This window comes from Merops nubicus, unplaced genomic scaffold (assembly GCF_000691845.1).
Source record: "Merops nubicus isolate BGI_N331 unplaced genomic scaffold, ASM69184v1 scaffold13613, whole genome shotgun sequence".
Lineage (NCBI taxonomy): Eukaryota > Metazoa > Chordata > Aves > Coraciiformes > Meropidae > Merops > Merops nubicus.
The window spans coordinates 39386-52638 of NW_008599686.1; the positions used below are offsets into that span (position 1 = coordinate 39386).

At 38.6% G+C, this 13253-nt stretch overlaps 1 protein-coding gene across 1 annotated transcript in view; it reads right to left on the minus strand.

Annotated features, from left to right (window-relative positions):
* The window catches only part of LRBA (LPS-responsive vesicle trafficking, beach and anchor containing), a gene marked incomplete at its 3' end in the record, with an annotated part of 64507 nt that overhangs the window by 29580 nt on the left and 21674 nt on the right, over positions 1-13253 (minus strand). Inside the window, exons 19-21 of the mRNA XM_008937477.1 lie at positions 13022-13103; positions 11098-11221; positions 10651-10843 (exon numbers count right to left, since the gene is read on the minus strand). Coding sequence (XP_008935725.1) covers positions 10651-10843; positions 11098-11221; positions 13022-13103 — 399 coding nt within the window. The remainder of the gene's footprint in view (positions 1-10650; positions 10844-11097; positions 11222-13021; positions 13104-13253) is intronic.

Below are 13253 nucleotides of genomic sequence, written 5' to 3' on the forward strand. Positions count from 1 at the left end.
TGACTGTTTTCTCTGAAAAAGTCAAAATCATTGTCCAAATCACAAAGTTATACCACAAATTTATATTGAATACTGTCCTTATGATAAAAAAATAATTTCATGTTGGAGATCACCTCAACTGACAGCAAGTCTTTCTCCAGGGTACCTGCTATTCCTGGCCAAAAGAAAGGGAAAAAAAAAAGTAAGACCAGAGTAAAAAAATTCTAGATGGATCCTAAGAAATCCTACAGACAGGAAATTAAATGTTGAGTAGAAGAACTCAGAGTTTTAAAGGTTACTTCTAGTACAAGAAGGGGAAATGTTTCAAGTTTAATATTTACAGACAACACTTGCATTACTTCCTAGGCTGATTGCAGCCATCTCTAATTAGAGTTATCTGTGGTACTTGCATTCTTGTAATTGAACAGGGTGCAGATAAAATGTGACAGAATAACATTTAGAGAACTGTTAAACTGGAGGTAGCTGACATGCTCCTATTTTTTGTAAGGAGAGACACTGGGACAAGCAGCAGGAGCACTTACTAGAGCTGAGCTTTCACATCACTTTAGCACCTTGAGTATGCTCAACAACCCACAGAGCTGAATAAACAGCTGAGAAGTTTACACAAACACACAGTTCCACAAAGTCAGAGCAGAGAGAAGATCCTGGGGATCTCCAAATGAGACCTAAAACTCTCCAGAGGACTCTTCCTCTGGTGAATGCTCTTCACCCAGTCCAAATGGCAGGGGAGAACAGCCACACAACCCGATTAAAGTGAGAAGATTCTAAAGAACAGCTGAAAAGGATTTTGATTGGTTTTAGGTATATAAAAAAATTTCCTGATAAAATATTCTTTATATACAAACTGATAAAACTAATTTGCCCAAATAAATAGCTGTGTGTTGAAAGAAAATCTCACTAAACTGAAGTTTTTATTATGCTGTCATTCAATTTACCTTATCCATACCTTTCCATTTCAGATTTAGATTTATCTTCTGTAACAGAAGTGTTCATCTATCTGTAAAGCTCAGGTCTCAACATTTTCCCAGTGTATAAGCTGCAGCTGAGGGGTGTTTTTTTTTAAAACTATTATCTTTATCACAAAAATTGTCCATAGATGAAGCAGAGCAGTACATTTTACTAAATATATGAATTGACTTTTTTTTTTATTCTCTTAAATTCTAAACTCGTTCATTTGGATCTCATCTAAAACTCATTCACTTACATCTCATCCATGTACATGGTATTCAAAGTGATGATCAGTCAGTAGGAATATTTTCTCTTAAGATGATACATGTAAGTCAAAAATTAACTTGACAGGTTAAAAAGGTACTAGGAACTATAGTTAAACTGAGGAACAAAGAAAGAACAAAGATTAAAAGGAATATTCTTGCCGGTTGTGTTGTCAACATTAGCTTTTTAACATACTATTTTCTCCATCAATCAAATATGAAATCCTGTAGTAGCAGTGTAGTATTCTAACACATGACCTGAAGCATGTTATTTGTTCAAATTAATTTAATTGAAACTTGAGTCTCTAGCAATGGAACTGGGATATCTTCCTCTTCTAAAAAAGTCTTCCTGTAGTAGTTTTAAATCAGTTACTTACAAACAAAAAAGTGTGAACGGTTAGAAATGACTGAAAGTTCATCCATCTGTCACAAGGGATCCATGAAATATTTTATTATAGGCTATTGCTCAATACAACATGTGGGAGTCATTATTATTTTAGAAATACTCCATTCCTGAACTGTACCACGGTCAGCATGTCAAAAGTAACCCAAAATAGACCATGCTAATAAGCTCACTTTAGTTTTCAAAAACATAATTAGGCAAAGCTGCTACTTTTGGTCAAAGCACTTTTCTAAAGAAGTCTTGACAACTTAAGCCTATCTCCAGCTGGCTTTCCCTCCTCTCTCTCTCTCCCTGTTGCTTCATCCAATTCCAAAACTACTAAAAAGCTTTATTCCAACAAGTACAAAGGAGACATTCAACAAATAAAAAGACTGTTGGTTTATTTCACCAAAACTCATCATAGGTGCTTTCCAGAAGGCACACTATTACTGCTGTGCCCACACCTCCCCAGTACAAACTGGGATAGGCACTAAGCTCATCACAAGAGAGTGGCTGGAGGGACCTCCTACAAACATGATTTCCTTCAACGTGCAAACCTGAGTGCCACGGGGAGCAGTGCACAACTCAGAACATGTTCAGTAACAGGAACAACTCAAACTCAATGGAATGAATCACAGAGATGTTCTGCAGGGCTGGCAGCTACCTGTGCTATTCATCCAAGTGCTTCAGTAAACTACACACCTGGTTAAAATAAGTTGCAAGCATCAAGGAATATAACTTTAAATGCATTTCAGTTCTTCTAAGTAGCTTAAGTTCTTATTTCCTTGCCAACAATGGAGCCCTCACAACTGCAAGCTCTTTCCTTCACATAATAACCTCCCCCTTAATTTTAAAAACACTTAAAATTTCACTGCTAAAAGAAAAGTTCACCTAGATCTAAGACTCTTTTTTTTATAACCCAATGACAAACCATCCTATCTAAAAACCAGCCACTGTTCCAGCAAAGCCCCAAAGGATTTATTAGCAACATCTACTTATCTTATTCATTATTCAAAACCTTCCCATGCTACTTTCTTTCACCCGGCTCTTAGAAGAGTCTCCTGGTGTGTGTTGCCCAATAACCTACACGTGCTCCCTTGAAGTCAGACAGGCACCACAGAGATTTGGATTCATTTAGAATGTTAACATGAATCATGTATTACAAACTGAGGAGTTTTTGTTTTCCAGCTAAGACTGTTGGCAAGTATGAGTTCTAGTGACTACAGGTTAGAGATCCAACTTCACAACAAGCTGATCTTTGCCCAGCTACAGTCAACACTTAAAAATACAATGTATGATACAGGGATGCAATATAATTTCACAGTCTCATTAGACTTATAATTTCATCAGTCTCATGTGAAATAGGGAAGAGACAATGGTTTGGAACCCATTACAGAGGAATACTGGAAACCAAACTGTGCTCTTCAGTGCTGCTAATAGCTACTCCCAAAGAAAAAAAAAGAAGATAAAAAAACTAAAGGAAGAAGGTCAATACAGACAACTTGGCTTTACAGTTGGGCAATGTAAACTTATGGGCAGATAAATCCAAGTGAAATCTGATGAGGATCTAGGTTGATTTAGGAACAATGCAAGAAGATGCAACGAGAGACAACAGTAAGGAATCTTAAACAGCACAGAACTACAGAACACTCAAAGAAAACCCGAAACAAGCACACAAAAAGAACTCCAAAAGGATAGCAATTTCTTCTTCCAACATACACATCAGGAAGAATTCATGCCACTTAATGTATTAAAAATTGCTCTTTCAATAGTAGTGAAATTAAAGTAGCAAAGCACAACGTTATGTAGAGAACCTAAACCAGTACTTTTCAAACGCATATTTTGAGTTTGGGAGTTTCTTCTTTATATAAAAAAGAAAACAAATTTAAGGAACTGCTTTGTAAAATCCAACTTTTTGACAAGCCTGTATAAACAGTTCTGCTCACTATATTAATTTGTAATTTGGTTTGATGGGAAACTAATAAATATACACTGGGATGGAGGCACTGGCCAGCTCTTCCCCCTCACTTCCACTGCATGACATGCGAGCACACAAGTTCACAAAGCCAAGCAATACATTCTACAAAGAAAACACCTAAGGTTAATCAAAGCAGTATCAAGGAAAATGCAAAATAAGTAGAAATTATGATTACTAAATACAAGTAGACAGAGATAGTATTTAAAGGTATTAAAGACTAAACCTGGGGATCTGCAAGCATGCAACAATTTACAAGACAACTGTTAGCTTGAAGAACCTTAAACGTACTTAAGTCATTTTTTATTTTCCTTAAGGCATTTGCAACTGTAAAGCTGTTAATACAAAATTAATTACTAGAAATTGTTCTAAATTAGTGAGCTAAAAGGCCAATCATCAATCTTCACCACCGTTTGATGGTTAATCCATAGCTGTTTGCAATGCTTGGAATGCCTCTCTACGCACTACTAGTTAAAGACACTCGTGAGCTAATAACTGCAACATTTGCCTCTGCCATTAGTTTCAACTTAATTTGACATCCAACATTTACTAATTGCCAAGGAGAAAAATGAGCATACAGCAATGAAAAAGGTTAAGATGATTGACACTTGCATTAAAGAATATAGGGAAAATATTTTAACTACGCGTTAAGATTTTGTCCTTTTTTCCACGATCAGGTGGGCAGTTTTGTAGGGAGAGGAGGTGAACGTCTGCCAGACAGGTCAGACCATCCCACAGAGCTGCTGCTTCCTCACAGAGTCTGCTCATTGCAAACAGCTCCCGTGCTGCTGACACCATCAGTGAACTCTTCATAATTCCAGAAAGTGTTACAACTTTTTACATCTTAACAAGGACTTTATTGACCTGGTTTTCCACTTCTCCTCGAGCAGCACTACCTGTCCCAAAGGGGAAGCTTCATCTGCAAACAAACCCAGCTCTGTTTTCTGTTTAGATGGGTGGCACCAATAGCTGAAGATATCAAGCTGAATTTTTAATGCAGTGAAGTGAAGGATACAAAGGGACTGTGTGCACCACACACTGACCTACAGTCTGTAATCCACCCACCTGAGCGATCCCTGGGTGACTTCTAAGTGGCTCACAGCAAAGCTAAGCAAAGCAAGCTGACATGCATCATGCAGGACACTAGAGAGGGGAAGTTTCTAGGAGGAGTCTAGGTACCACCAAAGAAGCATTCACTGACATGCAGGGCAGGGAAGAGCAGTTAGTAAAAAAAAAAAACACCACCCCACAATCAAATACAAACCACAAAAACAAAAACAAAACCCAACACCACAAAGAAAAACACTGTACCAAAACATTGTCATGTTCCTATACCCTGAATTTTTCTCTAAGTAGCAATACTTTTGCCTTTTTTCTCCTCAGCTTTGGAAAAAAACATGCATGCAAATAATTTCTAGAATAACAAAGCAAATATTAGACAACACAATTCATTGTGAAATTATATGAGAATATAATAAGAATATATGAGAAATAATTTTATGTCCATTGGTAGCATTTTGTTTTCAAATCAAGGGACAGTTTACTGTTACACCACCATACAATAAATTCAAACAGCATACCAAATGTGTTTTCTCATTTTCACTGATGCAATTATTGCTTTTAATTTGTTACAACTGCAAGCCATGAGCACATTATCCTCTCTGTCTCAGGCCCTGCCACCTACAATCAGATTCTGCCTCGTGCACATTGGGTGTTTATTAACACAAATACATTTTAATTCAATTCAGCATTTACCATTCTGCACTGACATAATTCCCAGCCACAGGTCTTGCACACTCCTCTCTGTGGCCATCCTTCTCCAACATCTCGACGTGGTTTCGCAGCCCCAGAGCAAACTGCACATCCATCATTTCAACTCCATAGCCTAGTGGCCAAATTCAGTCCCCCACAGCCACAAGAACAAGTTACATAGATGAGAATCCATTCAGTCTTCCTGAGCAAAGATGACCTGAAGAGAATCTCACAGCTGTTTGCCTCTTTATGCTGCAGTTTTTTCCTCTGCAAATATTTCCCCATTTCTTCCTATTGAGACTTCTGACACTTCCCAGCCAGTACCAGCCTCTGTTACCCTCTTCTTTTAAAGCTTCTGTGCAGCTGATCTTGTTCTTGCCTGCTTCATAAACTCTCAGTAACCTTGCTCACTCTATCCCTACCCCTTATTTCACACACTTCTCTTCCAGTTTGAAGTAGTGACGTTCTAGCATCTTGCAGCTTAGTTCATGACATCCCACTCACTCAGACTGCCTGAATAAGGAGATGGGGGAGCTCCCCATTAACCACCCACGTTACACGTGTAAGAGCCCATCAGTGCTACAGAGCACTCCTCCTGACTGCTCTGCCTGTTGAATAATGAAAAAACTTTATTTCAGAGGCACTGATCAGGGAAAACCTTCCCACACACCTACTACAGCAGAAGCTGGAACAAGGAAACACCTAGAACAGGTGAAGGATTGTGTCATAACCACCCATCCTGGAGGGCAAACAGTGTTAGAGGAGGCTGCACGTTCTAGTCTCCAATCTCCCTCTGCTCTCTGCAAGTCAGATGACCCCCTTGAGAATATTTTCTACCTAGAACAAGCAATATTTTTCTATAAATAACTATTTATACCATAAGACTGAACCCCATATTTAAGGATTTCAAGCATGCTACTTAATTTGCATCTCCCTCAGCTTTGCTAGGCCTTGCACAACTGAAACCCAAAAACCTGGAGCAGTCCAAAAGAGAAGGCTCCGAGGTGACCTTATTGTGGCCTTCCAGGATCTTAGGGGGGCTACAAGAAAGCTGGGGAGGGCCTTTTTAGGATACCGAGTAACAACAGGACTAGGGGGAATGGAGCAAAGCTGGCAGTGGGCAGATTCAGGCTGGCCATGAGGAAGAAGTTCTTCCCCATGAGAGTGGTGAGACCCTGGAATGGGTTGCCCAGGGAGGGGGGTGAGGCCCCATCCCTGGGGGTCTTTAAGGCCAGGCTGGAGGAGGCTCTGGGCAGCCTGATCTAGTGGGAGGTGTCCCTGCTCATGGCAGAGGGGTTGGAACTGGGGGATCCTTGTGGTCCCTTCCAACCCTGACAGATTCTGATCTGTTTTAGCAGAGGACTTTAGAGCCCTATTGGCTCAATGGTTGGACTTGATGATCTTAAAGGTCCCTTCCAACCTAAAGGATTCTATGACCCTCCAGGCCAGTTGCCTCTGCTTCCCTCCAGTGCAATGCAGACTCACTTTCCAGAGGAGTGAGGAACATGTGAAGCCTTCCAAATGGCCTGGAGCCAAAAATGTCTGCCCATACCACTGTGGGGGACCCTGCCTTCTTCAAGATGGGGAGAGAAACAAAAATGGAGACAAAGCTGCCCTTGATCATGTATGAAAGCCAGTGGGATTTGGACTGGAGATCCTGATGGTCTGTTCCTTTCAAAAACTGCCGAGCCACGTTCGCTGCTCTGCAAATTAAATTGCCACCATACATTAACTCCTTCACCACCTGATCTTTGCTGATTTTGCTGATTTTCCCCATTCTACTTCTCCCCATTCAGATCAGCAAACATTTTTCCACTTCCACAGCAATTTCCTACAATAAAACTGTAGCTTTACATATTAACATTTCTGAGTCCTACTCAATGAAAATGTTGAGCTACTAAAAAAAAAAAAAAAAATCAGAATTTACCCAATTTATCCAATTCACATGGTAACTTAAAGCAACTCTGAAGCAGTAAAATATACTCAAGGCCCTGAAATAAGCAAGTGTTAGCTCTTCCCAGGCGTTTAAAACATTCTGATAATTTAGGGGCATATTATATTGTGTAAATCATTAAATTCTCCTAAAAGCTGGGGAAGCTGAAAGGTCAAAAAGGCAAGTGGTCCACCATTCTTTACCTGTTTCCTATTATTAACCTCCACATCACTGGTCTTTTTTCCATAATAACATGGCTAGACAGATAAAACTGAAGGCCTACCTAGCATGGTCACCACGTTTAGAGAACAGAATTCCTCAGCTGCTTTCACAAATTCAGCACTGGCCAGTTAGAGGAAACCAGAGTTGGGATTTCATGTTTTTTCATTAACATTTTTATGGAACTAGAAGCCACAGACTGAACACCTTTGTATGTAGCGTGGTCATATTTGGAAAACATCACAAAAACATCATGTGGAAGTGAGCAAAATACACGAGTAAGACATTTGGCTTTAAAAAGGTTACACAGACCTAAATTCTGAGTGCAGGGAAACCAATACAATGCAATTATGCTAGAGAAGGCATTGCTGCTTATAAAATGTTGTGCAGCTGTTGGAGGAGAGGGTTACAGTGACAAACAGCTTCCCTGCTACAAAGGTGGCAGGAAATCTATCAAACTGGACAATAAAATTGCAATTGAGTTTCTTTGGCTTTTTATAGCAGCTGCATGTATCTTGATGTGTAGCTCTGCAAAACCTATCCAATTCTGTAACACTAGTCCTTTATGGACCAGTTCTTTATCATCCAGTGGGGGTATAAATTAGCGGCAAGGATGGCGCAAAGGGCTGTAAAAAGGGAAAACAAGCAGTAACCCAACACAATTAAGAGATGAAATAATAAAACCACAAATTGGTTATTCTCTTAGCAATGTTAAGGAAATATTTCTGTTCCCATAATCCCCACATCACTTTGAAAGCGTGCTAGAAATCAAAAGCATCTGAGGTGCACTTAGCATCGAACAATTTGTCCACTGAATTATGTCTACACTATATTATTTCTGAATCTTCCATGAATCTCAGTGTTGGTATAGCAGGATGCAAGAACATTCAAAAATGAGAGGGAATAAAAATTCTTTAACATTAGAAATTAATTTTAAGGATGTTTATAAGGACATTTCCATGTGATTAGTAAGTTTTTACCACAGAGAGCGGGTTTTTTTTTTGTGATTTATCCTAATTTATGCTTATGTAATTAGAAGATAGTTTGGAAATATCATCTAGCTTTATATTGCTAGTTGGATAAATTGCATGCATCAGTTATTTACAAGTTCAAATGGAAAATGCATAATAAAGGTAAAAAAAAACCCATACACTTGATTATTGTCTCATCATTCACACCACTACTGTAAAGTTAGTTTCTGGGTGTTCTTGTGATTTAAACTTTTTCATTTAGGCTTCTGGAAGGGGATAATATCAGCACCAATGTCCAAACAAACTGAACTTCTTTATGATTCCTTCAAAATTACAGCCCCACTCTGCTGCTGGCTCTGCCCACTCTCACCCCTCCAAGCTCGCCAGCGATTCGCTTCCTCTGAAGCACATCAGCAGAACAAGCAGTCTGTACACACTGACTGGAAACCAACCAGGTCAGACTTGGGAAAACCTGATACTACAGCCAAGGATCCTCACTGCACCAGCACACCAGGAACCAAAAATGAGAAGCCACAGCATGAAGCACATTGTTTTCCCCTTCACTATGGTACTGCACAAAACCAGACAGCCTTCTGAAAAAAACTCCCAGAAGTAACACTGTCTGTACCTCAGTTTGCTAAAACCATAGGGCTTTTTCACAACATTTGGCTGTGGCACCATAATAAGATCTTGGTTTTGTTCTTCTATGAACTCTAAACCATTGATTAGCTGCATTAATTCACTGAAAATAATGACCAAAGCCTATAAAATCCTTTTGACATAGAAGCTGTTTAAATGAGACTTTCAATGTTACATTATCTTACAGAGCCTAAGAATAGAACATGCTAGATAATTTTTGAAATGAATACCCCAAAATCTCTGCATAACAGAGGTAGAAAGGTGGCCGTCCTGCACTCAGCTCTGCAGCTTTCCCCAGGGACAGCTCCCCTGCAATTCCCAGAATCACTTTTAAATGCTTTAAATTATGCCAGTTTCAATAAAAGCATATTTAAAAAAGCATATTAAAGGGATCTTCACTGCAGCTACAGCTTCCCATTGCACAATCTCTGCATCCTGAGGGAAAGACAGGAAACACATTCTGTGAAGAACAGGAACATTAAGAATATCCCAAAACTACAATGTGATTTCTGTAAGGGTTTAAATTTGGCACCTGGATTCCATTTAGCTAAGTGACTATTTTATTCTATTATTTCTCACATTTTTGTTATATTGATTTCTACATTTATCTCCCTATAGGCCAGGAGTCCACCACCAAGCTAGGAATGTGATAAATAAACAGAGCTGCAAAATAACAGCATTTTTGCTGTCTTCAGAGATTGACTTTTTTTTCAAAAATAAAAAACCATCAAAGTCAAGTCCAGGACCTCAGACAGGCTAACAACTCCTTAGAATCATAAAGTGATCAAGATTCACAGGCATCCTTTTCACACCACTAAATTGCACACTTTTAAAAACAATTAATTCAATTATCCTTGAGTAAATATTTCTGATAAACCAGAATAATTCAGAGGCCCACACTGGCCTCACTCTTTTCCTCAGAATAAGGCAGGGCAGTTACCTGTTACAGCACTGTGCCTTGTTCAAAGAACTACTGATGACTTTTATTATACAACTCTAATCGTAACAACAGCAAAAAAAATTAGACAGAAAAATAATGAAGGGTAACAGCCTCATTCATACTGCAAGGACTTGCTTTCTCACCCAGTCTTCCCTGACAGCTTAACAGCTGAAGCATCTGTCTCAACTTTGATTTCCTTGCTGTTTCACTTGTTTCACAGCCTTTTGCTGTGCCCAGGAGGTGGGTTTATGAACAGACACCGTGCGCCACCTCGTGTCCAGCCCAGCACTAAGGAGCAAAACCAGCACGAAAATGTCCCAGAAATGCTCCCGAAAGGTGACTGTTTCTTTTTTTAAAATACGTGCTATTTTCAATATAAAGTAATACCTCACAGTTATATTTTTATATATATTATATATAAAACTATCACAGTTTGAGCAATAACAGACAGACTTGAGCTCAAACAACAAAATTAACATTTAATTGTAAAATATTTGAAATTTATGCTCAGTAACAGAAATAAACACCAGGTATTTAACTACCGACTTTTACTTCAAGACTATCTCACTCTATGATTCTAAATCTTATTAGACAAAAAAAAAATATGCTACCTATTTCCACCACTGACCTTTGAGTGTGTGATTGACAGTGTGTCCACCCACACACGCCAGCCACCCCATTCATATTTGATGGCATGGTAGAGCAAAATCCGGAATATCGTGTACACCATCTCGGTTATCTTCTGTTCCTCAGAAGTCTTGGGATTAAAACAGCAAAGGGAGAGCATCCACTCCTGCCAGACAGAGCACTGCAACAAACTCCTGCAAAATACACACCTGCTATTCAAACATTTTAAAAGGTATCTTGGAAATATACCCCAGCTAAGCCAGGGATTCCACAGGTTTGGAACAACTGCTGTGTGCAGGCTTCTCTCATTTCACACCCTGTACTAGAGCACAGAATTTGCTGAACAGCAATGAAGCTGTATCTACTTAACAAGCATCATTTACTAGGAGGCCTAGTAAATATTTGTATACAATTTTTGTATGTATTTTCCTACAGCAAGCTGTCTTACCTCCTGTTTTCTCTGCTGTTATTAAACAGTTTAATCATGTCTGAGAGAAAGGCTCGCCGGACCTCCAGGCTTTCTGGGCAGGGTGGAGAATTACGTAGCAGGACTGCAATAACTTTCAAAATCTCTGTAAAACAGTTCATAGGCAACAAAATATTAACACTAAACACAGCATAAAATGTAAGACATCTTCTAAGACTGTTTGTACATGAAGAATGACATCACATAAGGAAGTTTTACACTGACAGAAAGCACAGCACTGAGCAGAACATTTAACTAAAACAAATTGTTCCTTCCAAGCCTTCCCAAACCTGGTCACCATCAGTGGAATCTGCAGGGCTACACAGCTGAAGAAAATGGAATCCAAGTTAAATTATTCTGAATTGTTTTTAACTCTCAGATAAGCAGCACAAGTGCAGCACTGCATGACCAATGACAAGCTGTCAGGATCTGGCAGAACTTTTTGATAAGCAAGTTCACATAATACAGTGCATGCATTTTAAAATCAATATATGTGAAAATGCACAGATTTTGCTCTACCTTAGTGTCACTGAACTTTTGAAGAGTGTGAACAGCTTCTGATTATACTTTAAAACTTCTGTTACAAAAAAAGAAGTTTGAGAAATAGGACAGAACCTTCCTGATATAAAATTGGATCTCTGATGAGCATAATGTTTTCTATATTTTTAGGAGACAGTCAAAACTGTGGCTACATTCCACTTTTGAAGCAGACACTGATTTTGTTAGTTTAAAAAAGTTAATACTTTGAATACATTAAGGTGCAATCTGAACACAGTCACTGTGGTAGTTTCAGTTCACCTTGTAGTCAAAATTGTGGCTACATTCCACTTTTGAAGCAGCCACTGATTTTGTTAGTTTAATACTTTGAATATATTAAGGTGCAATTTGAACACAGGCACTGTGGTAGTTTCAGTTCACCTTGTACAATCTCTTTAAAAGCGAAATTCCTGATTTAGTAATTATTGATCTTACAGAGGCACTCTAGAAGTCACTCTACCTACTAGACAGATAACTCCAGACTCACACCTCAAGCTACAAATAATCTGTATTAACCACAACAGTGACTGCAACTTCAAAAATCTGAAGGGAAAGCAGCAGAAATCTCCTCACATCTCTTGCCTCATATAGATTTACCAGAAGGCAAATAGCATACTGCAGCCAGATTTCTTTCCTCTGTATCTCCTTTGCTTTCCTTTCTCTCCCCCCACTTTCTACAGGAAGTAAACCCACAACTATGACCTACATTTAATGACAAAGCAGCTATGAAAGTGAAAAATCTATTATTTCTCCAGAAAAAAAATGAATTCCCAAAGCTATCATAAGCCCATTGTATTATATACAGAGCACGTTAATAATGCATATAATTCAGGAGAGGAGATTAGTAATTTCTTAGTTCAAAAGACATCTAAAGTTTCATATCAAGATATTTCCCATAAAGTCAGCTAACAAAAACAGTGAGCAGATATATTTCTCCTACTTTCCATCTAGCATTGTCATACTGAATGTAATTTAAGATGAAGGCTGCTTCCCTATTTTAGGTAATTTAGTCTGACATCACTAAATAATGCAATCAGAATTTTGCCAGAACCTTAACATGTATTAAATCAAAGCATCCTGTGCATGCAAGTCTTGAAAAACTGTTTCATAACAGGATTGCACAGCCAAAAAGGGTGAGTTATGAACTACATACACATTTAGACACATAAAACGTCTACCAAAAAGCTACAGAGACACACTTCCTAAATAACTCCCAACTAAATGCACATTATCTTTCCTTCTGTATGAAAGAATGTAAAATGCAGATCAGAATTAAGACTAGAGGATTAAATTAATAAGTTTCTCATGGTTTTAGTTTTTATAGAGCAGATTTCTCTCATGGTAGCACTTAGAAAGGATTCATTCTTACGAGGATTTTGTATCTTCACGGTTGAATCTGGGTCAGGATGCTGTTTATGTATCACTTGAGTGCAAATCTGTTCAGTCAGAATCTAGCAAGAAAGAAGAAGATGCCACATTAATGTTCATGAAGACAGCTTATTGAAAAAGAGCTGGACACGTCCTTCAGCACAGCACCATCATCTCCACAGAGTTCTAAAAACTATCCAAACAATCCCCTTGTTGTCTTTCCTGGTAATTTA